This window comes from Colletes latitarsis, chromosome 14 (genome assembly GCF_051014445.1).
Source record: "Colletes latitarsis isolate SP2378_abdomen chromosome 14, iyColLati1, whole genome shotgun sequence".
Classification (NCBI taxonomy): Eukaryota; Metazoa; Arthropoda; class Insecta; order Hymenoptera; family Colletidae; genus Colletes; species Colletes latitarsis.
The window spans coordinates 29,774,109-29,798,912 of NC_135147.1; the positions used below are offsets into that span (position 1 = coordinate 29,774,109).

General features: G+C 39.4%; 2 protein-coding genes across 7 annotated transcripts; one reads left to right on the top strand and one right to left on the bottom strand.

Annotated features, from left to right (window-relative positions):
- The first annotated feature begins 24 nt into the window (after positions 1 to 24).
- On the top strand, positions 25 to 3,880 carry Mif2 (mitochondrial translation initiation factor 2). 2 transcript variants are annotated; one of them, XM_076781051.1, is made up of 11 exons: positions 25 to 302; positions 583 to 733; positions 812 to 1,131; positions 1,208 to 1,368; positions 1,570 to 1,796; positions 1,878 to 2,148; positions 2,344 to 2,597; positions 2,663 to 2,939; positions 3,010 to 3,174; positions 3,261 to 3,401; positions 3,651 to 3,880. In XM_076781051.1, the coding sequence occupies exons 1-11, from the start codon at positions 265 to 267 to the stop codon at positions 3,821 to 3,823; spliced, it is 2,178 nt and encodes a 725-aa protein (XP_076637166.1). In that variant the 5' UTR covers positions 25 to 264; the 3' UTR covers positions 3,824 to 3,880. The 2 variants fall into 2 exon arrangements, with proteins under 2 accessions (XP_076637166.1, XP_076637167.1); XM_076781052.1 differs by having other exon boundaries at positions 846 to 1,131.
- Positions 3,424 to 24,802, bottom strand: LOC143349650 (uncharacterized). 5 transcript variants are annotated; one of them, XR_013080967.1, is made up of 8 exons: positions 24,324 to 24,802; positions 23,959 to 24,232; positions 23,580 to 23,855; positions 22,835 to 22,929; positions 22,088 to 22,558; positions 21,771 to 22,009; positions 20,504 to 20,936; positions 12,040 to 12,154 (listed from the first exon to the last, which is right to left on the bottom strand). XR_013080967.1 is itself a non-coding variant. In XM_076781054.1 (6 exons), exons 1-6 carry the CDS (start codon positions 20,595 to 20,597, stop codon positions 4,278 to 4,280), a joined length of 1,008 nt encoding a protein of 335 aa, XP_076637169.1. In that variant the 5' UTR covers positions 20,598 to 21,444; the 3' UTR covers positions 3,424 to 4,277. The 5 variants fall into 5 exon arrangements, 1 of the variants encoding a protein (XP_076637169.1); XR_013080966.1 differs by having other exon boundaries at positions 22,083 to 22,558; XR_013080965.1 differs by having other exon boundaries at positions 21,771 to 22,558.
- Between the last annotated feature and the right edge of the window lie 2 nt (positions 24,803 to 24,804).

Here is a 24,804-nt window from a genome sequence, read left to right on the forward strand (position 1 = left end):
ATAAATTTTATTCTCATGTAACAATTTTTACAAACGTGTTCTAAGAAAGGAGTTCGTTTGGTACACTGTAGTTTTCTCAAATGGTACAAAATAAAAGGATTTGGACTTTAGCGAACACATTTTTTTTTTTTTATAGCAGATCAATGCTTAGAGAATGTAAAGAGTTTCGTGTTACATTATGCTCATATTTTGTTCGACTTTAATTAATTTCAATTTAATAAAGTGTAATGTATTGGTTGTAAAAGAAGTCACCAAGATATAAATATGGCTGCCCCCACGGTCAGATCATATTTTCGAAATAAGTAAGTTTTTAAATAGATATTTTCAGTAATAACTTGGTATTTTTAATACACGTTACGTCTAATTTATAATTTTAATTTATATTTACTAATTTGTTAAAAATGTCATACATTAAACATAACCTTCGTTTGTACCTTAATAACGACATAACAATCATATTTATAAATTCTGAAATTTAACGGAAATTTCGAGGACTTTTTTCTCTCTTTTATTTAATCCTTTGTCAGTCTAGTATTTTTGACAAAATCTGCCCAAAAATGATAACTGTTTTCTTTCTTACAGTTTACAGAGACAATTTTTAATAGACCGGACATGGGGTAAGCAAAGTGCAAATCATACTTTACAAACTTATTGTATTTTGAACACTCAGCACCGTGTCTATCATGCTACACCCACATGTTTAAAGAAAAAGAATATAATACAAGAGAATTTGGTATAATTCAATCTATTTAAATATATATTTAATAGATATGTATAGTTGTTTGTGTAAAATATGCTAAATTATTTTTAGAATTTAAAAAAATTATTCATCAACAAAACTTTAGACGATTATGTGCCTGTAATAACAGAGACGAGGAAATCACCCCTGATAGAAATATGGCGACTAATGACAGTAAAACAATTAGCAGACTCTGCCAAAAGGGATATCGAGGATGTTCTTGAAGCTCTGTGTTTTGTGAATACACAAACATCAATGTATGCAGCAGATACCGTTTTAACAAATTTTGATTTAATATGCACTGTTGTCAAAAAACTAGGTGGAAAACCTAAATTCATTACATCACCGGATAATAGGAAAGTAGAAGTAAAATATAAGGATATAGTTAAGAGGTAATGTAAAGTAACAACATCTAAACCATTAATGATAACATCATTTTTTTTTATTATAATAACAAATTCTATTTAGTTCTCCGCCCGACGAATCTGTATTAGTAAAACGACACCCAGTTGTAACAATCATGGGACATGTTGACCATGGCAAAACTACGTTATTAGATGCGCTACGTAACACATCGGTCGTAGAAACGGAATTTGGTGGAATTACACAACACATAGGTGCTTTTAATGGTTGGTAATAAAACGATACTTAAAAATAAATAAAATTTTATGAAATACTAAGTGAAATAAAATCACGACTAAGTGTACAGGTAAAATTTTTTTCGTAATATAATAGACAAAATGATATGGAGCAAAAAGAAAATTAATTCTTAAATATTTATAACAAAAGAATACGGTATTATACTCAATTGTTAATAATATAATTTTCAGTGACATTGAAGTCTGGGGACAGAGTAACATTTTTGGATACTCCCGGACATGCTGCTTTTGCGTCTATGCGATATAGAGGTGCACATATTACAGATATTATAGTATTAGTAGTAGCAGCTGATGATGGTGTTATGGAACAGACTTTGCAAAGTATAGAAATGGCGAAAGATGCAAATGTTCCGATTATCGTGGCTATCAATAAAATTGATAAACCTAATGCTGATATTGTAATTTTTATTTAATGTGAAAATATTAATATTTCTATAAAATAAAAATCACAAATATTCAAATTCATAATTTTATTTTAGAAACGGACGCAAAATATGCTTGCAGAAAATGGTATTTTAGTTGAAGATCTTGGTGGAGATACACAGTGTATTAACATATCTGCTTTAAAGGGAACCAATTTACAAACTTTAACGGAAGCCATAGCCTTACAAGCTGAACTGATGGATTTGAAAGGAGATCCTGTGGGATTAGTGGAGGCTGTTGCTATTGAGTGTTCTAATCACGTTGGTCGCGGAAAATTAGTAACAGCTTTAATTCATCGTGGCACTTTAAGGAAAGGCTGTTTAATAGGTAAAGTCATTTTATATTAATTTTTGCGTAAAAGAGTAATAAATTCAAATTTTTCAATTTATATGTTTTTATTTTTGCACGTACAAGCGATTTAATATTTCGAACGTATTTTAAGACCGTAATGTGTAAAAGAAAACTGGGGGAAAAACGACACTCATTAATAAACTAAATATAGTAAATGCGTTTATTTTTAAGTGTCTGGATTGGCATGGGCAAAAGTGAGGGGTATGTTTAATGAATCCGGACGTCCAATTTTGGAAGCCAAACCATCAGAAGCAATACAGATTATTGGATGGAAAGACTTGCCCAATGTTGGAGATGAGATATTGGAAGTAAAAAACGATAAAGAATTGCACATGGTTCTAAAATTTAGACAAAATCAACAGAATGAGACTTTAGCTAAGGAACATAAAGAGGCTGCTGATAAGAAGAACCAAGAACATCTTAAGGTAATAAATTAAAGATAATATCAATTGCTTATCAAATTAAGTGTAATCTACTTCCTTAATTATAGAAATATAAAAAACTGTTAGCACTAAGGAGAGAATTCGGGAAAATAAAACCGGTATTTAAAACAATGAAATTCCTTGGTCCTTCTACTTGTACGGCAACGGCGAATACGACTCCTGAGGTTAATGTTATTATAAAAGGTGATGTGGCAGGAAGTGTCGAAGCCATATTAGATCTGTTTGACACGTATACAGATAACAAACTTTGTCGTTTAAATATTGTTCATTACAATGTTGGACCCGTCACTGAAACAGATTTAGAATTAGCGAAAACGTTTAATGGTAATGTATTGTTTAAAAAAATTTATTGTATATTATTGCAGATCGTTCAAGACTATTTATGCATTTTTAGCAATTATTTATCATTTTAATGTAAATATATCCAGTAAATTGGAAAAAGAAGCCAAGGAAAAAGGCGTATCTGTTCGAAAGTATAATATTATATATAAACTGTTCGATGACATTAAAAACGAAATTAATAGTAACCTGGGTGAAATTAACGTCGAAGATAAAATAGGTACTATTAACATAAAACAACAAGATGATTTATACATACCCGTGAAGACGACTTCTTTATTTATTTTTTTCTTCTTCTAAACACAGGCGAAGCAAGCGTGTTGAAAATGTTTCAGATCACAGAAGGAAAGAAAAAAGTTAATGTTGCAGGTTGTCGTTGTACAAGTGGTGTTCTGCAAAAATCTGCAATATATCATTTAATAAGGAATGGGGAAATGATTTACACAGGTAAATAAATTACAACGGTTAATACGTTAGGAGACTATTAATTGATTAGTATATTAGATTTGTACAACAATTCTTTCTTTTGACATGTATTAAATAAGGTTGAAATTATTCGTCAATTGCTATATGTTTCCTTTATTTTTCATTTTATTTTCTTTCTCAGCGAACATAAAAATAATACTTGTACAGTACGTACTTGATGTATTTTCAGTCAACGAATCGATAATATCTCAATACTTGTTGTGTCAATAGGAAAATTAACGTCAATGAGACATTTGAAAGAGGAAGTGTCATCGATCAAAATTGGCGTCGAGTGTGGTCTTAGATTCGAAAATATAACCGTGGAATTCCAGCCTAATGACACTCTTGTCTGTTTCAACTATAGGAAAGAGCGTCAAATAATTAACTGGGAACCTGGATTTTAGTCGATGTGTTTGTATTTAAAAGATCAGAAAATAACATATGTCTAATAAAAAATAAAACAGACGCGTCATTAAACATTCTACCTTCCTTTTCATAATTAGGAAACTAAATCATTCGTACAAAATGCCTTTTTTACAAAGTGTAAGTACAAATTTCTTTATTAATGCCTTTGTGATGCAACGACGCAGTTCTTACATTTTACCAATGGGGATTTGCATCGTTTGAAACGAAAATCGCGCAGACCATAATTTTACGATCAATGATCGATTGTAACGTTCTTTATCTGCACGTCAGTTCCCATATAAGATGAGTAGTGCCTTCGAATCAGATAAATCCATCATGTTGCAATGTTCAAAATTACCGGCTTCTTTAGTGAACATGTGAACGATCGGCAGTAATGTTTTACTAGGACCGCTTCATTTTGAGAGAAAAAATATGTAATTTGTCCGGATAACGTTAAGAGGCATACGTTTCCCGAAGACGACGTTGCAGATGCTGGTACGCGGTCAGAACGCCGCGTTTCTTTTTCTGTAAACGGCACGGAGCTGCTTCCTGATTGGATATTGCGATCTTTGTGTCTAAAGGCTCGATGAGAATATTATTATCCGGATGCACGAAGAAGGCAATGGAATGACGGCCTCGGCCACAGAGTTCTGGGATAACGACACGATGTCTTAAAGCTGGAATTTGATTGTTGGTCCAACTCGCTAAAATGTCGCCACTGATCACCAAAATAGCACCTGGAAGATGGCCGACTCTTCCCCATCGTTCTCCAAACGGAGTTTGTATTTCCAAACCTCCTTCGCAATCCTATAATCGACGTTGGATTTCTATTACTTGGTAAAAATGGATTTTCCAAAGTAAACGCAATAAATATGAAAATTATTCCTATGGTTTACAGGCATTTATTTCTGCTTGACTAGGGTTTGTAACATAATTTTACGAATGTACGTACCTGTGCCAATAAAGTGAAAGTACCGTAATCACAATGAGCGCTGCAACGAGCCAGTCCAGGCGCTGGTGCACCAAGAGGCGGATAGTAAAGGAGACGAAGGGTTGACTCGTTATCAGATTCCAGCATGTGCGAATGCTTCGACAGCAAGAAATCAGGTGATTGCTCTAGGCCCACGGCCAGAGCCTATAAGGCATACATCACATACATTGGCCTGTATTTTTACTTTATAGTGTCTACTGATACTGATGGCTGTAAATGTAACCGAAGAAACCAATCGTGTTAGTTGTGTGCTGGCCAGATTGGTTTGTAGGGTTACTTACAGTTAGAGCTGTTTATTTTATTAAACAACCACTTCAAGAGCTTCCGAATTGTCGTGACATGAAATGTTGCTTTGAAACCGATTCTAAACTCTTAAACTTCTATGAGGGAATTTTAAAAACTCGACACAAAAACCGGATGACTGAAAATATTTACACAGCTTCTAAATACTCGGACGAAAGCTTACTTAACAGACTTTGCATGAAAACCACGAGAAAGAATAATAATATGCGAAACTGGCTTTTGCATCGAGCGTCAGAGTCGTTAAGGTGTTACAAGGTAGCCGCCGAAACGACCGTAAAATTTTTCACGTAAACGTATCAACAGAGATAAAAAGACATTACAGTTAGGAGCATGGCAGACAGTTGCTTGAAATCTCGAGTGAGTTCGTCGACCGCTAATCTGAAGCTAGGCACCTCATCATCTGGAAGAATACCCCCGCTTCCGGTTACGTTGAAAAGATGACGTGCTTCTTTCTCATCGGTATATCTGTATCAAATTAACAGACTTAATCCGTCGAACATCTAATTGTGGATTCGATCTAATTCACTCTAATCGGAGTATAATTACGTGGAAGGCCCTGGTTTAAGGTAACCGTGGTTCCCCTGCGTGGTGCGCTCGTATTTCGCTCGTATCTCCTCTGGTAATTCGCAAAATGAATCGAGAGCTCTGTAAGCAGCTTTCATCTGCAAACAAATATCCGGGAAAGGTACTTGAATAAAACGAGTCAATATTTCTAAAGAAAAGCTCTTTTATAAATTTAGAAAAACAATAGTACATAATCATCCCTGTAAGATCAGTGAATAAAAAACGGGGAAAAAAGGAAAAAAGGAAAAAAAGAAATTAAAGTTGAAAAATGCCTCGCGAAAGGAGTCCAAAGTTCACGTGGCTTCTTGGAACACTGAAATGATCGGTAATCTAATACCAAGTACTTGAATGTGTTTTTAATTGAACGAATCATTATGTAATTAACGTCTGTGCTCGGTATCAGAAATATGTCACCTACCAAGGTGACATCCTCGAGTTACAGATAAGTAGAGACGCGTTGAATTTGTCATCGTGATGTTGCGTATCATTTTCGTTATGGACTTGAGAACAAGCGAATTGCTAAATTTCTAAAAAGCCAAGTTGTTTCGAGGGACTAAAATTTGCTCGTCAAAAACAATTCACAACTATGTGGTACGTTAAGTCGACGTGCGTACGATCGCGGTTTCTTACGAGCAATTGCTCAACCAATTCGTCCCATCGTTACGGATGCACTCTCTTCGCGCGTGTGCCCGATCCCCCCCTCGAGGAATTCTTAATTCGATTCGAACCGAGATAATTAAAGGCGACGGTTTGTTTCAGCCAATTGACGCATTCAGTCGTACACACTGTTGATAACGAACATGTCGTGACGTCAGAGCGAACCAAACGGTCGCTGAAAACGAACGCACCGAGAAAGATTTCGCTGGAGGTAACAGCCGTCGCAGCTTGTGAAATAATAAATTGGCTACGTCGGGCATTATCGGTGATGTAATGTCGTGTGTCGGCAGTCATTCCTGTTATGCAATTTTTGATAAAGAATTACAAATGTAACGACGATAATTCTCCGTCGTTACGTACGAAATTACTCAACTGATTCGTCTTGACGGTTTACTTTCAAATGGACATCCAGAGAAATCATGTCGAGTACTAACGCACTGACGACCGATTGTCGTAACAATTTCAGAACTAGGGATTGATAGAAACCATTCCAATTGTTCACCCTTTCAAATTCGTATATGCATGCTCGTAGCGTCAAGATACACCATCAACCACACGGGACGTGTTTACGATAACGTTCGTTTTCTTCCTCGACGGGAGGGTTCGAGCGTTGGTAACACACGTATGTATTTATCGACGAACCCTTGAAAAACTCGTCGTCGCCACGACAAGCGTAATGTACACGTTCTTCGTTTGTATTTATTCGCCTTGACTCCTTCAATTCTGGTTCCACGCGAGACCGTAATTTTGTAACGCAACCGAGGACGGGAGCTTCGTTACACGGTGAGACTACCCTGGATGTAATACGATCGAATACTCGGTGATCTTGCTGTGTAACCTATTTATTATCTCTATTAAACGAGCTGCTTCTGTAAGTGGATCGTTTAATCCTTTTCGAAACGAGACTACTATTTTCAAATAGATCATTTCTATCGTATCATCTGCTTATTCTTCTAAGAGTACTGAAAATTCCACTAAAATGTGATTTAACATTTACTTTGTTCGATTGCTCGAACATTGATAATTTTTAACAACATCCGCCCTCCTCTCTTCGAATATAATCGTGCCAGACATCAAGGACGTTTAATACTTGAGACTCGTTCTTCGACTATACGAAGCGAGTATCGATGGAAATGCGTACCTTGCATTCCGGAATGCCGTGGTTGACGAGCAAGGCCAGTCCTTTCTCGGACAGCGCCCTTACCAGCTTCCAAGCCACTTGTTTCACGACACCCTTCTGAGGACATCTCTCAGTCCCTGGAAGAAGAAAACGGAAAGAATGAGAGAGAAACAGTAATAGCAAGAGGGAACGTATACATAGTATACAGGGTGTTCGGCCACTCCTGGGGACAATTTTAATGGGGGAATTTAGAGGCCAAAATAAGACGTAAATCAAGAATACCAATTTCTCGATGAAGATTTCGTTAAACAGTTATTAACGTTTCAAGTTCCGACTGTACTGAATTTTTTCTCGAAAATGTGCAAGATTTCGGGGGTATGTCAATTCACCAAAAACGATTTGAAATTTTTGAATTTAATTGTTAATAACTTTTTAACGAAGCCTCCATCGAGAAATTGGTATTCTTGATTTTCGTCTTATTTTGGCCTCTAGAATCCTCTATAACAATTTTTCCCAAGGGTGGCCGAACACCCTGTATAACTGGTGTAGAAGTTGCCCGAGCATCGTCCTTCCACGAGAAGAAGGCACAGCGTATTTACATCCCCATTCCTGTTGCAGTTCGCTGATTCCCAGATATTGGTCGAAAGCGGTGACAGTCAATCAGCGGACTGCAGCAACAGTGGGGATGTAAACTCGTTATGCATTCTCGTGGAAGGACGATACTTGAAACATTTGAAAGTATTAAAGGGTCTGAGGCATGAGTATCCTTCGAATAATAATATTAGAATAATGAAATTCGTATACACAAATATTCAAAGTTCATTCGTATCATTCGAATATCTATAAAACGTTCGAATAGTCCCGCCCCGGGTTCGAATGACTCTAGTAGGTTACGCGTGTCGTCGTATTTACGATAACAGTTTCATTTCTTTACAGAGTTCACCAAGATACTAAGAAATCTCTGCTCCCCGCTGGAATATCGATTACTTCCGTCATTGAGGGAACACCCATTGATAGATACGGTGTTATCGGGACGCGAATTGTAAACGGACGCGACAGTATTTCTCTTCGCGAAAACGTCGAGTGACTTAATATCAAACGTTTCATCTTTTCGATATAGCCGACCATCCGTCGACGAACGGATCGCTAGCTAGTACGCCATTTTTCTTTTTTTTAAATTCCTGATACACGAAGATCAGTCAGTCTTGGAGGATAAACTTTTTAGGTCTGGGTCGCGTGTTTCGAAATGTGACAACGTCGACGGTGCGTGACACTGACTTCGTTCGTAATTTTTCTTCGTGTATATGCATGATTCACACTTTGATAAGTGCACGCCAAGACAATGCTTTTTTATACTTTGCTCGAGCGCATTTTTTTTTATCTATTCTACCTTGATTTTAATTTACATTTTTCTATAGACGGTTCTTTCGCGGCAATTCTATTTTCGCGTGAACATGCGATTTTCAATAGAGGGTCGATGAATAAATGGCTCGCTCTCGTGGCAATTATTAATAGAAATCATGTTTCCGGATGATGACTTCGGTATACTGTATTTATAACTGTCGCGGTAGGACCGTCGCGTCGATTGGTTAGAAACCTACAGACAATACGATATCTGAATGTTTTAGTTGGGCCAATTACTAAATAATCGGCAGAAATCGCGAAACAATACCGCTCGGTCGCATTCGTTTTTTGCCAGATGCTGATAACGTACGTTATCGCGATGCACGCACGGTGCACACGGTGTGGCTCTTCTTTCCACGGTTCACAGACGGATCTTGTTACAACGACACGCGGCGACGATTGCTTTCTCGGGACTTTTTTCGTCCGTGAGAAGTTGATTTCACTTCGCGACACGACGGATCGAGATAAAGATCCGCCGCGACTGAACGTTTCCTCTGTTTCCGTGACGATTTCAAAGGGATAAAGACAGATATAGAGGGAGGTAGAAAGAGTCGAGCAGAGAAATATGTATAGTAGAGAGGATAGTTCCTCTTCGCGTTTCTACGTCCTCGAAGATAAGCATCGCTGTTGGGCATCAGGCCAATATTGCAAAAGTGGATACTAACAACTTCTCCTCGAGATACTTTCGCAACGTTGCGATAATTATGAGTTATCGTTTTCGAAAAAATTATTGAAATTAAATCCTTATGGTATTTCGAAAGGGAAAATATTCGTACGGGTCCCAGAATAATAATTCATTCGTTTAAATTTCGTTAATCTGTACTTATTTTCGAAGAAAATGATAGTAGATAATACCACTAGATGGCTCCGTGTTTAATACGTTCCTCAAAAGTTTTGTTAAATAAATTACTCCATATGAGAGTCAATTGCGTCGTACACAAATTGCGTCTAAGGCAAAGGTTACTGGGCAAGCTTTCGTAATGTTTTTGAATAGTCTAAGACGATGCTATTTTTTTAAATCACCCTGTGTAAATAAGTCAATTAATATTTCTCAATTATTTTGTATTTCAAACAATCGTAAATTTTACTTAAAAGATAATTGCGAAGATTGATCGGTGTTGCGTTAAAAAGCTGTGTGTTGCAACACTTTCATTAATCCCTTGTGTATCTAGTGAATTAAACCTTGTAATTATTGACTCAATGCTTTGTCACGCAAACTGTATTAATAAAAAATACTTGATCGCTTTGAAGAAGATTATACGTCAATTCGACTCGATTATTGGAAAGCAATTTCTATGTACTTTTCTTTTACAACTACGTCTATAATTCTATACTTTTTAAAAATAATTTTTAAGCAGCGCCAATAAAAGACTTGACTACAGCAAACAATAACATTCTCAGCGTTATCGATCAAATTTCTATACTAAACATTTCATGTGTTATCGTAAAAGATCGTCGCTTTAATTTCTACTTTATTTTTATGATTTCAATTTAACTATTATTATTCAAATATTCTTTGCAGTAAGGACATCGGCTCGAACATTCGTAATCCTTAATAGAACAGTCCGAGGATAACGACCACAAAAAATTTGCATCTACCATGATTCATCCAGTCCTTGAAGGATGAGGTTAACGTGTTACTTTCCGTATCGCGAAATAGTTGGACAAACGTAGCATATTAATTGAACTACAGATAGATATATGTATAAGTTCATACAAGTTTAATTAACTCCCAACGCACAAAAATATTAAGGGTCCAAGACACCAGTGAAAAATGAAGGAAAGAGCAAATGAATGAAGCATAAGATTCCAGTGTTGCAGAAGCAACAGCTAATTGGTGTTGTTGAATAAAAAATGAGAATCGTCGCTTCGAGGTGGTTTAAGCAGGATAAAAGACGCATAAATAATTTTCAAGTTTTAAGCGCGATTCATTATGGCTATGACTCATTTCTTGCGCAATATCGAGAATGCAAAGTTAGGCGATCGTATCTACGAAATTTTCACTACACCATGTAAACATTTCGAAATTGTTTTGCAATACATATGTATACTGGCAATGTTTTAAAATTTCTTCTCTTGCAGTTTTTAAAAATATTACGCTGCAAGAGTTAATTAGTAAAATATTAAAATGAAATTCGAGTTACTGTCCTTTGTGAAGCAGGTCCCAGTCATCCGTCGCTCAACCGCAAAGTATTCCAGTACATTTCAGCACTTTTATTTACTTTGATCTTGCTCTTATTGTGTTTAATATGCACCGACACTAATTTACTATGATACTGTAACTGTCGAGTACTCAATGCGTTATCCTGAAACATGAGATACAAATACAGAAAGTAATAAACGCGAAATACTACTGTATATACAAATTGAGTACTCAGCGACTGACCAGGTCCTTGTAAAATAACAACGGAAATTTGAACGTCCTTGCAGGAAAATTCATTTCAAAAACATCAAGCCGCACTTTCAACGTAGAAATCACAATTTACCTTGCTACTTACATATTTAATGACGGAGCAAGGTCTATACCAGTGTCTCTCAATCTTTTCTTTTTTTCCTCACGACCCATTTCTAAGTATTCCATAGTTATTACTCTAACCCTTTCACCCACAATACTGCTCGTTGATCAAAATAATAGTACGCTAATTAACTTTTAATAATGTAATATAAATCGTGAAGACCGTTGCACGGATGTTCGATTATTGATGGCTACGTTTACAAGCAAATATAATCCTAATCCATAGAACATTAGATAAGTAGACACGGCTAAGCTCGATTAATTAGTCAATGCCAAGAAAATTCATGAGTGGCTTGTGAAGAGCATCGATTCGAGGAAGATTAGCGCCGCCGAAGGCAAAGATCTTTTGTCACATGGTGTCGTAAATCGTTCCGTCTTCTCTTCCGATGATCGCGTGGCAGTAAATCTTCCGGTGGAAATCCACCGCAAACATCACGAGTTACTGGCGAATTTTCCATACCGAGCCTCTCGGAACTGGGTTTCATTCTTTGTTCACGTGAAGGCACGCGAACGGAACCGACGGTGATACACGCGCGCAGAAAAAACCATGTTCAAACAATCGTTTCGCAGTACTTTCGACGATAAATAATCGTTGCTTCCTCGTAGCGAGGACTTGTGTTTGAAATAGAAATAATTTACAGGGCGAATTTTAGTCTTTTAGTTTTAAATTACCTTCGTATAGTGCACGTCCTTTAAAACAATTTTTATATATTCCGACTAATCAGTATTCTTGATCCAAAGTGTCCGTGTCAAAGTATTCGAATGCACGAAAAAATCTGCAAGAATTATGGTCAGACATAAGTGGAAAATCTGGAGAATAAGGCGAACGAATGTGTTTCATCGCGACAGTCTTTGCGAATTATCGAGGAACATATGGTTCTTCGTTATCTATAGATACATACGTCAATGTACGCGAGTAAATATTTTCACAGTGAACACTCGTTACATGTTTTGTGACCGTACCAGTTCTTTTTTTTTTTCAAGTGATTTGACGAGGAATTGCGAAACTTTTTTTTGGCAATATAAAGTGGATCGAAAAAATTACGACAGGCAAAGAAACGTGTTGGTTGCGTAACAGACGAGCGATTTTTTAAATCTATCGTAACTAAAGACGGAACGCTTTGGAAGACTTTCAATGCCAGGACGTTCAACTCTTTCCGAGAGCTGTTAGTACGTACTGATATATGTATATACATATATAGAAAAAGAAAATTGTCGCGATCAATTTTTCAGATTTTATAATTATTTTTTACTATAGAATAATTAATTCTTCCAAAAGAAAAAGCGTTTCTATCGTACTTGGCGAATAAACGGGTTTCTGTTTCTCATAAGAATTCTATTTCTCTGCAGTGAAGTAATAGCATCCATGTATCCACTTAAACAATACGTACTTAGGCACGTGTATTATCATCATTCGGTCTAAGTGTGTTAGCATTCGTAATGGAAATGTAAAGGATGTGTCATCCGCATACGATTTACAGGGTGTCCCAGTAGTCGTGGTAGAACTGAGCAGCAGAGTGATTTTTAAATACGCAACTTTGCACGCGACATAGTGCCGAATTTGATGAAATTCAATCGTGCATTACGATCTCTGATCACCCCATATACCATCTATCGAGCGTCCATATTGTGCTGCTGGTGCGTCCCTATCAGTTGAGGTATGTATGTATATTGCATACACCACAAAGTTGCTTCGAACTCGCAATGCAAACGCATTATTCCGTTGGACGATGGTAAATGATGGCATATGAAAACGTATCGCCGCTTGGTATAACGGTATATTCGATCGTTATGTACCGGGCGAAAGTATCGGCGAGACAGCCGGTACCAGGAGAAACTAGCGAAAATTTTCTCCTGTTCGTGTGTACACCCTAGAAACTCAATTTTAAGTCAATATTTGACCAATCGTAACATGGGATATATCTGCTCGTGACACCGCGGAATAATTCGACGTGTTACGATACCGCAAAATATTCAATATTAAATTACTAGCATAATTGTTAATATCACTATTACTAACCTATTATTTCTTTGAAGCAAAGTCCAAAAATATACGAGTCGTGTAAATGAAATATCGAAACATCGACTTGCCAAACTTCAATTACTGTATTTGCAGAACTAATCGCAATTTTCTTAATTCTTTCGCTGTTGAACATATACGTATACATATAAACGTGACAAGACGATCTCTTAAAATTAATTCCATTCAGTTCCTAACAGATGGCTCTTTGTACCCATGAAATTTCAATATTCTAAGAAGAAGAGGAGCGATCTAATTCCTCGTAAAATACGAAGAGACGTTGAATGTGTACGGACGACCAGTACAATATATGTATATGTTATCGTGAACATAACGACACTTACGATTCTATTTCCGCAGATATCGTTTAATCCGCGATTTGCTTTGCTAAATACATCCGCGTATATACTGCGTATTAAAAGGCGATAAACAGTACGGAAGTAACTCTTGGTTTCGACAGCGACACGCATCGTCCATAAATGTGTGTCATCAGGTTGTAGATCGATTTACGAAACGTTTGATAAATCATCGACACCAAGTGTCCAACGTTCGCGTATTTTGTCCGTAAGACGCGTGATGGCGTTTCTGTTTGCGTAATGGTTCCCACTTCGTAAAGCTCGTTTCCACTCCATAGGCGGAAAAAATGAAATATTCATATTTCACGGGATTTCCTGCGACGTCTCTCCGTGCCGCGGACTCGCAGTTCGACTTATCCGAAGGTTTGATCGTTCGCGGCGAACTGTTGAACAACGCGAGAGGAAAAAATGATTTCGATGAAACTACGACGATAAAACCCGATTCCAACAGGCGATAACGGTTCACGCGACTACCGTGTGAAAATAAACTTTGTTCGGCGTGACGTCGCAGTCAGCTCCACCTTTCGGTGAGTCTGTCGTGAATACCAAACCCTGTTTCCACGGCGTGCCGTACGGTGGGCCATGATTGAAATTTAACCGTTATACTACACGAGTGTATTATACGTATGCACATGCAGTGATCGTGAAACGTGGGAAATATTTTCGTTCTGGCGAGACGAATTATTTTGCTAATGGAAGATGCCGAAATTAACCTCAACTTTCCCCTTATTAAATACAATAATGTTACAGCCCACTTATTGCAATGTGTAACAGAAAAAGGAAACGACGATAATAATGTGAAACGTGAAACAGGAATTGCTTTCGATTGTGATAGCGACGCAACCAAACATGTATCTAGTAACACATATCTGCTGACAGTTAAAATGCACGGTTGCTACGATGAAAGTGAATTTGAAGATTGCGATCTACATCATTCGCGCGCGCTAATGTTTTAACCACATACAAATGAGCCACGAGTGAAAACAGCTACACAACACAGGGGAACACGTTTTATTTTTTTGCAATATATCGCAAGCGTGTTGATCGCAATTGAGAACCCACATGATATCGTGCTGGAGAAGTTTCTGTCACGTTGTCTTCGCTGAATTATCGTCACGCGTTGTGTCGACGAAACGTGACGCGGCCATTGAAACGAATACTTTTTTGAGCCGAATCATTTTCCCGGAAAGCGTTCACGTCAGCCATATTTTTAGTTCGATCGATCGTCGAACCCGAAACAGAAAACCATATCTAGATAATTATTTTAGAAAAATGTTACTGTTAATTTAATTACTTTGTATCCTTGATCGCGTTAACAAGTTATATTTATTTAAACCACATGTTTGTTAATTGGCCACTAAAAAAGCGATGAAGGTATTACTTGGAGAGATAAAAGTTAATTACTTGGTACTGAATTTCTTAATGTAATTTGCTTATGCTTTTTCCCCTTTGATATACATATTTGCTCAACAGGTGTTTTGCAACCGATCCGGCAAAAGTGTTACCATTTTTATTTTGCAACATTCGCATCCAGCAAAGCTACTGTTGGCCAGGATTTCAATAACGTTATCGCTGTTGCACGCGCGAAACAAACTAAGAAGACACAAGATTATGCACAACCTCGGTTTTTCTTCGATATGCAAGTTTTCATGGTCAGTGTCTCGTTGCGAGGATTGCTCTGACTAGACCGAACCTTTGCACCTAGTACACAAGATGGAAAATGTAAATCAGTGTTTGGTAATTCAAACAGAATGCAATGATTGAATCGTATTGATTTCTAATAAAGATTGAAAACGTTCTGAACGAATATATGTATTCAGAATCAAAGGATCGATTGAATCAACTGGTGAACAATTATTAATTTAGTCTATATAAATAATTATAAATAACGACTATTCTAATTCTAGCGAAATAAACCTACGGAACCCAAATGTTATTCCGTCACGTTTATGGCGATCGATACTTGCGCAAGCATATGTATGTACCTATACGAATTTTGCAACTGCTGCTGCCTACGTGTTTTCTCCAGATGCCGATCACTCATCGTCTCCTCGCTGTGCGCATTCCGTGTCTCTATGACGTTCGTCAGGGGTGTCGTACTTGATTCTTACATAGGGTCGCATACAGGGAAAAATAATATTTACAATAGAGCGTCTTAAATTATGGGTTACGACGTTTCCTCCTAATTAAAGGGTGTTAAATGTATAATTATGTACTGTTATTTTGTTACAGATGTATTATTATAACGAAGAGCGCCTAAACCTTTTACAACACTGGCCAAAGACCGCTTGACCCGGAGGTTACTAAAAATATCTTCGACACTACGGGGGAGACACAGCGGATATGGACGCGAAAACAGTAACTGAATATAAAATTCGCGAAAAAATATTTCGATATATTATCATGTTTACAAATTAGTACAGTCGATAATGTTCGCGATAGTTAAAAATATTTTCGCCACTCGAGACACATTTACGAGTATTGTGTAGGCTATACGCGGCGAACGTAGAAAATGTGAACCTTGAAAATTGCGTTAAACAAGAACCGCATACATCCGTGAAAAACGTTTTGAAACTCGCGTCACGGTGTCTTTCCCGTTACGGACGCAAGACTATCGACCGAATTCTTTCGTGATGGAACAATTCAACGCTCGTTGGAATTGTTTTGGCGTAGATCAATACTATCTAACTTTTCTGTACGTCGAAAGAGCAATAAATGTATTCGTTTGTGATACAGACGGATATGACCATTCTCGTGCATACTTTATGGGCAAATCTTCTCCTAACCTCTAAATAATTACCCATTCTTGTATCACTTAAATTAATAATACGTTTATTACGAAACTACGAGAACCGTGTTATTAGTGTATTCGTAAAAATAGTAATATCGGTGAACAGCACTGTACTATCGATATTGCAAGAAAATTAGAGGCGGTATAAGGTTCGTGGAAAAATAGTGAATGCGAATAAGGTACACGCGCGATCGCATGGAGAGTAATTTTCTTCAAGTTCGTCGATACACCCAACAATTAATTTTAATGCTGTTTCGACGTAACGTAGTGAAAAATTCAAATTGCTCGAAGGTCTATTCTTGGACTTGTGCATAAATGTTAGCTTATTCGCATCGTTGTGTATCGAAGAACAGGCACGTGTAAACGCGACAGGCAAGAAAAAAAAACGCAAATCGCGTTTGTGTCTATGCATTTGAGCATGCGCAAGCGCGACTGTAGAACAAGCAAGCCTATCGTACGGCACACGACGCGAAAAGTGAACGGTGTCGCGTAACTTTTTTCCGCGACCGACACTATCGCCGCGCGAAGAAATGCAACTGCACAAACGATGCTCGAGGATAAAACCAAGTCCTCGATCATTCGTCCGACTAGTAGTACATGAATTGTCATTGGAAAAACGACACCGTGAATTTAAGATCTACTACAAAATGCAGCATAAACTTATGGGATGACCTAATATGTTTTCATTGTCTCCGAAGACACGAGGCTTTAGTCAAGGACGAAATTTCACGCTTCAAAGAACAAACATAATAACATAAAGCTATTCTTTTGTTTTCAGATACATTGTACGACTCTTACGGAGAATATGGTCAATTTAACACGCTACGTGGCAAATTACTGTCTTTTTGAAGCTAATGTTTATTTTCTTTGTTCGATTCAAAAATACTTTATTATCTTGCTTGTTGCACACTACGTTTTTACGTAGTTAGCGTTGTCTTTTAAACAACACGAGAGTTCAGGATGTCAACGTAGGTACCGAGGGGCGATGCAAATTGTTAAATAAACGCTGACTCTCGTCGCTTTCTCAAGTAAGTAAGAGATCGGTGTATGACATACTATATGCGTTCGTCGATTACACAATTTACGATAAACGGTGTACAGGATGACTCGAAGTCGCTCAAGAGAAGGAAGTGTTTCAACGAAGGTCGGAAGTTGACCGCGATAAGTCGCAACGGTTACCGATTCGAGTTGCAGCGACTGTTAGGTACGGCATTCTTTCACCCGATGAAAGTAAGATCGAGAACAAAGAGCGTACGTAACAAAGGGGGGGCGTCGCGTCGGGACGCGCGAATCGCAAGAGAATTTCATCCGACGCCGACGACGACGACCGACTAAAAATATTTTTTTCCTGCAAGCGATTGAGGTTAAAAGTGCAACCGGAGGTTTCATTTAATTAAAGAGCAATCTCTGCCCGACTGCAATCTCGGTGAAACAAGTCGTACGAAGCAACGTTCAACAAGTGGTTACTACCAAACGCGAGCGAACGTGCCAAGGTATGTGTGTATATGTATACATAGACATATATTTACATCGAACAATACTATATCGCATAAAGAGAACGCCGATGACTAAGGGGTGTTCACTCGGCAATTTAAATCGACTACGTTAGCCACGATTTACATAATCGATGACTAACATTGCAATTGTAACGATAGTTCCGTGTCGATCCTGATCTCGATCGCGAACGCTTTCAAAACGACAGGAGTGAGTCTCTTTTGGTCGACAGCAGCGTTGCCGTTCGCAAGTCGTGTGGTCGTTGGCCTGTCGCCCAGACTCGAAATGTACACGCGGCTGGGACAGAAAGAGACGAAAGAAAACGCTCGAACCGGACTGGACGAAGGGAAGGAGGATGAAACGAGAAACGGAGATACGTTTCGTAGGCTCTCGGGTCGTGGATTGAAATGCGCCGGTCTTTTCGTTTCGCATCGTGCACGCCAATCCATTATTCTCGACGGCGTTCGCTGCGAGCGCTTAAATCATTACCCAACACAGTTACAGCTAGAAAAACGCGCGAGATATGTATTTCGCTCGACTGGTACGAGTTTCATGCATCTCGCATACGTAGCTAGATACATACATAGACGGGGTAGGCACGTTCCTGTCGACCAACCTTCGCGATTGGTAACTTATACGTACGACCCTGAGAATCAAACGGCCGATAGAAATCAACGACTACGGTAGTACCGTCTTGGTTAGAATGCTGATCAACTGTTTCATCATGGGTAACGTATCTTCTTAGGAAGTTTCACTGTCATTCCGAGTCCTCGAGTGCGGGAAAATTCAAACGATGTACGTGAAAGTGGCTCGGAGGTCGAAGGACGCTAAAATATCTAGGTATATACGGCCCTGGTCTTAGCAGTATTGTTTAAATTGTTGCTGATAGATGGACAGAGACAGCCATACAGACGCGATATCTCAGAAATATTCCACCGAATATTTCCATTCTTGTATAATAAGTTAAGAATAAAGATCATTTATTTCAATAAAATATTACGGCGTACAAATCATACCACCGCGAGTAATTAAACATTTAATCGTTTTGTCTTTGTTTGCGTTTGTTACCAATCGATCAGATAAATCGTGGAGAAAAGATGCATGTGGCAGATATCATTGCCGTATCAAGCTATGAATCAGTAATTACGCTTAATATGATATAGTTCTGACGTGTAATCATGATCGTATCATTTTTTTCATCCTGAATGGAATTTCCCATAAGAAATCATACCCCGCGAAATATTAGTAGAAGATAAGTATGTAATTTCCTATAGTACATTCTGACGTATACGTTATGGTAATCGAAAAGTGATAAATTATTCCATAAAGACTATATGTATGGATAGACGAATGACGAGATGCCCTATAAGCAGTGACTCTCAACTAGCGTTTTATGAACCTCCTACATAGAAGCGTACAACGAAAATTTCACGTTGGATTCAATTTACGCGCATTATCTTCTTCGAAGGCGATCTGTGTTTAATTTTCTTACGCAATTATTACCGCACGGTGATGAAACGATAGCGTATATGCAAAGAAAAGGAAAGAAAAAATAGATCAACGCTCGAGTCGCGTACGAAAGTAGAGATGTAACAATTTGTTTAAGACGATCTGCCAATTAAAAGTGTTTAGGTCTGGGTTAGGTTGAAAAACACTGCCCTATATGAAGCGAGGAGGACGCCAAGGGAGGGGCCGGGCCCTTCTTTGTGAGACGGGCTCTGACCTCAACGGATCGTCGGACCCGAGGTAGGCGCCTTCGACTGTGAAACGACGAAGCTGTTGCTGCTGGTTTGCTTGTCTGTCCTGGCCAGTTCCCTGGCCTCGTTGCCAAGCAACCGCAAAAGCGTCACCCCCTGAATCTCTAAAATTCCTCGCACCTCGAGTTATCCGTTCGGAGGATCATTTTTTCCACGTGCTAATCGCGGTGTTAAAAATACGCGCGAAAGGCAAACGGTTTTTGATCGTTGATTCCCAGACAAATATATTTTTAGAAAGCGTCGGTAATAATTCAGTAACACGCAAAGTCGGTCGTTACGATAAAGGCAAAGTGCACACGATTTCGTCGCGTTGGCATTTAACGGTTACGAAAAACCTGTTCGATATATCTATATACATATATGGGAATCGTTCGTTATTTAAAAGTCGATCGATCGATCAACGGCCAATGCAACCATGAACTTTCGCGTGGAGTCATCATATCGAGTCAGTCATTCACGCGTCGAGCAAAATTACGTAGATACATACATATCTGGTCTCGCATCGCCACGTGCGTAGGATCGCAGTTAATTTCAAGCTATGCCGGTTTTGTGTTGCGGCGAATTTCCCAAGTTCCGACCCCCATGACCCGAGTTGCGACATCTCGTGACAATAAGCGATTGTTTTACGTGGCACAATTAAACGCACGATCGGCGCCGTCGGTTAACGGCGTATACACGAAATTAAAAATCTGGTTCTTTCGACTTACCCATATGAGCGAGGTCGATGATCGGCACTTCGCACTTGCTTAGAAGCGTCTCACATGTCTGAGTTACAATCGGGGCACTCGTGCAGCAGCTCATCTTACTCGTGGCCAGTTACTCGTCGAAATGAGATTTCTATCGCTGTCTTTCTCCTTCGTCCTCCCGTTCTCGTTTCTTCTCGCTGTTCGGTCTTCGGCTACTCTCGCAATTTCGTATCTTGTCCCCGATCTTTCCGTACCGTTCACTCGATCGGTTCCTTTTTCGTGCGTCGACTTTAAAGCTGTTTGCTACCTTTTCGCCTTCTTCGTTCGATCGTGTAGCACCGATGATATATCGGGACAGAAAATACGTGGCTCGACGTTGCGACGCGTCTGCACACTACACTAATCACCACGTGCGAATTCGCCCACCCGGTACAGGCGATCCCGAACAATTTCACTAAAATATCCAAGAAAAAATCATACTATCACTGTACGCGTATGGAGATTCTTTTTCCGAGTTACGGACCGTCGACACTCGCTTCGAGAAGGTGAAAAAACCTTCGAGCCTCGATGGCGTTGCCGGTTTTTGTTACAAGAAAAGGGTACGGACGAGGAGTGTTACGGCAACCCTAACGGTAGCCGTAAGAGACGAGTTTATTGTGGGGCTGGTGGTGCGGCAGGTAAACGTATACGTGACTGTGAACTGGTGGGCACATGCTACGCTATCGACGGAGTGGCAGATGACCGAGTATCGAGAGAAAAAAACGAAGCGACACCGCAACGATCGTAACCGACACGCGAACGTTGGTTGACTAAGCCGAACAAACTAACGCGAACTAACCGGACGCGCGCCTCTTACTCCGAATCGGCCCGATGTCGCCCGAAGGGACACGAACGTGGTCAGATCGAGACGAATACGACCGGGCGCTCGCGATGTTTGCCGAACGGATGATTCGAGGACTCGGAAATTTCGCGCGGTCGGACGAAAACCAAGAAAATCAATTTCTACAAGTTTCGGACTTTTATTCGTGTATTCCTAATTTTATTTACACTTTGGTATCGTAAGATACATACGCCTCTTTCGTTTCTACGACAAAGTAGTATTGTTTCGCATTTGATTTATATTTTTAATATTATAATTTGTAAATGCGAAAGAAGAACGAGGCAATCTTACTAACGTAATCTTATTAGCATTCTACGTTAGCTTGGCTTCGCTAGTTTGGAAAAATACTAAGTTTCTATCAAGTGGAAGAAAACGATTCTATCAACTGCGAGTTAAAATTTCACAAACCTGGCGTTTTGCTAAAATACGACGTGACACGTGGGACCGTCGCTCGCGCGTATTCGCTCCTCTAATGTGCTTTGCACGATGCTTTCAACCGTACTGCACTCCCGTGGACGATCTTGAATTACTAACGCAAGATTCGTCGATCCCCACCACTCGCGGGCCACGCATGGTCTCGCGCCTTACCTCTAATCGTTGCAATTAGAATTTCGTTGTTATCTCCGTTATTGTAATTCCCAATATTGCTAAATGGATTTAAACTTCTTTTTATCGATATTCCAGCGAAAATCCTTTATAATGCTTAAACGCGATAACCACCATACTTAGCGTGCACCTGTCTTGGAAAGTTTCAGGATCCTCGATCGTACTCGCCAGCACGATGTTACACGAACGAATGAAATCGGTCCTTGTCTCGAACCTCGTTCTTTTCTTAGGTATCAATAAATTCTAAAGAACAATCGCGATATTTTTCTCGTCAAAGCGTCGAGTCTCCCTCGCAACGCGAACGTTTCTTGGCTATGGTGTGCTCCTCGTGAGTGGTCGGTCTGATTTTCGCGGTTTCAAGTATGGCTGATCGATCGGTGTACTTGGTCGCGGGCGACGAATTCGCCGTGGTGGAAGTGGAATTCGTGTCGTCTTTTGCGCTGCTTTTATTTTTAGAGCGAACGCGCCTCGACGACGACACGAGTTTCATTTTTTTCCTGCGTCGTTTATCTTGCCTCTTTGTTACCCGCGAGGGTCGCGCCTCCCAGTTCGAGGGGGATGTGCTGGAGTCTCGTCTCTTCGTTTCCGAGCTGAATCGAGTACGATAACGATTGTTCGTTTATCATTCGAATTGTTTTCAAGGGTACGTTAAACGTCGATCGAACTATTAACGAGACTATCTTATCCGTGGACCAAATGCAACCGATTGAAGAACCGCTCGCTTAATGACCCGACGCCGCTTATCGTACCCGGCGCGTACAATGGTCGATTTTAATTGAAATTACTCGATTAATTTATGGAGCTCGATTCTACTTTTGTAAACGACGAGTACATGCATTTATTTATCAATTTCTTGATCGATTTACCTTGTACCATCTAATGATACGCTGGTGGATTCGTCGACAAAGGCCGCAGGAAGATGATATAAACGACACGTTCCGCATAAAAGCTTGCGCATAATCTGTAAAGATAGACGAGATTATATGCGTAATTTTATTGAATCGAATAAAAGAAAAACTAAACGGAAGCGGTATTTCTGCAGTTTAGCGGCTTCTCTCAATTTCGATTATTTTATTAAATTTTTGACTCGGTCAAAATACTGTTTATCATAAACGGTCGTAAAAATTTTGCAAGAGACTTATATCACGATACCAGGATTAGTAGTTTACGACGCAAGTAATAATTCTCTTAAGCTTATCTTCCTTGAACCGAATCCTAGTAAAAATAAGAAACTGTAGAAGAACAGTGTCATCCACGTGTATATCCCAAACACTGTACAAAATTTCATGTTACTATTTCAAAGAATGTTTCATGTAATAGGGTTACTAGACTACAAAACGCCCAAATTATTATATAATTCTGTTTACTCGAAAGATGACTTGAAACGTTGTAATAAAAGTAGCATGTTTAAGACCGATAATCAGTCGTTATCGTCGTGGTTAAAATAAATTAAGGCCTTTAGATCCGAGGAATGGAAGGACAAGTGGAAATTAATATAAACCAAAATGATTTATTAACTGAGAGGCTTAAATTAATAAATATTCCATTCCTTGTAGCTCTGTACGACGTGCCTTGAACTCTTCTAGAACCTAAAATTCGTAAATATCGTACCTTCGTGAGCAAAAAGGCTAAAAAGACTTGAATGATCACCAACGTGCTGGTCATTACATAGGCGACGATTACTATTCTAAGGAGAACAGGACTGACGACTTCGGCGCAGCCGTTCGTGTTTATGGTTCGTACGTCCTCGTTCAGGATTTCCGTGTGCTCGCACGGCGCCATTGCTCTCAAATTGCAGCAACTGAAGGGAACACCACGGTCCCTGTACTCCTCGTCGGACATGGGACTTTGGGCTGCCATTTCCTCGCGTGACGCATAGTCTACACCCTGACGAAATAAACGGTCTTTTGTTATGCTTTTACGACGCGATCGTTTCACGTTTTCTCACACTATTATACCGTGGTTACCCTCCTTGATATCGTGGATTCACCTGCCAGTCAAAGTGGAACCAGTCTGCGTAGGAAGAATGGCCGCAGCATTGAAAGATAAACTGTATCTCGTCGATGGCGCGCTTGTAAGACACTGCACTCGCGTACAAGCGCATCGAACTGTTGAATATGTCGATCAGCGTGTCCTGCCTTACGTTTATGTGATATCCTATCGAGGCCAACGTGCCAGCGTTCATTATTGCGCATATCGCTATTATTACTAGCAGGCATCTTAATACTCGTTTTGTTTCAGCGCAGCAGCGTGGCACCTTGCGTCTGAAGGTTGGAGGCAAACAATTAGATTAGGATCACCTATCTAACGCTCGTTTGAAATTAAAAATAAAATTGTTCGTTTAAAAGTACTTACGCGCGTATGCTACGTACAGTTATCAGAGCAGTCGGCAAACCCAAGCTGACGTTCACCAATGTGAATATTACGGGTCGTAGACCGCCAGCGAATCGTATGATTTGCCATTCGGCGAATATTTCCAGGATCAGCATGAAGAATCGCTTAGCCTCGAAGATGGCCAGGGTGACAGCAACACCGTAACCGAATCTCACTTCCCATCCGCAATTGCACGGTAGCCTTGCATTCTTTTTAAATACCACGTTGCTACTCCGACTGCTCTCGTTGCTCGACATTCAACGATAATTGCCGCTTTCTAAGATTAAGTACTGCGTTCTCCGTTCAGTCGATCGTCCGTTTACCTGAAAGCATCTTCTGAGCATTTCTAATTCGACCTTTCGTGGGCAACCGTGGTCCCTGAGCCGAAGCAAATATATTTTTCCGAGCCTGATGCGCAATTAGTTAATTCGCGACCGCAATTCAAGTACGCAAGGCATTCATT

What these genes read in the sequence shown, in the direction of transcription:
- Mif2 (XM_076781051.1), top strand. Translation starts at nt 265, where the DNA reads ATGGCTGCCCCCACGGTCAGATCATATTTTCGAAATAA. An exon ending in AGAACCAAGAACATCTTAAG is followed by an intron (nt 2,598 to 2,662) that starts GTAATAAATTAA and finishes CCTTAATTATAG; the next exon opens with AAATATAAAAAACTGTTAGC. An exon ending in ATTAGCGAAAACGTTTAATG is followed by an intron (nt 2,940 to 3,009) that starts GTAATGTATTGT and finishes ATGCATTTTTAG; the next exon opens with CAATTATTTATCATTTTAAT.
- LOC143349650 (XM_076781054.1), bottom strand. Translation starts at nt 20,597, where the DNA reads ATGAGCTGCTGCACGAGTGCCCCGATTGTAACTCAGACATGTGAGACG. An exon ending in TGTCTGCCATGCTCCTAACT is followed by an intron (nt 4,960 to 5,438) that starts GTAATGTCTTTT and finishes TATGCCTTATAG; the next exon opens with GCTCTGGCCGTGGGCCTAGA. An exon ending in CTTTCACTTTATTGGCACAG is followed by an intron (nt 4,632 to 4,776) that starts GTACGTACATTC and finishes CGTCGATTATAG; the next exon opens with GATTGCGAAGGAGGTTTGGA.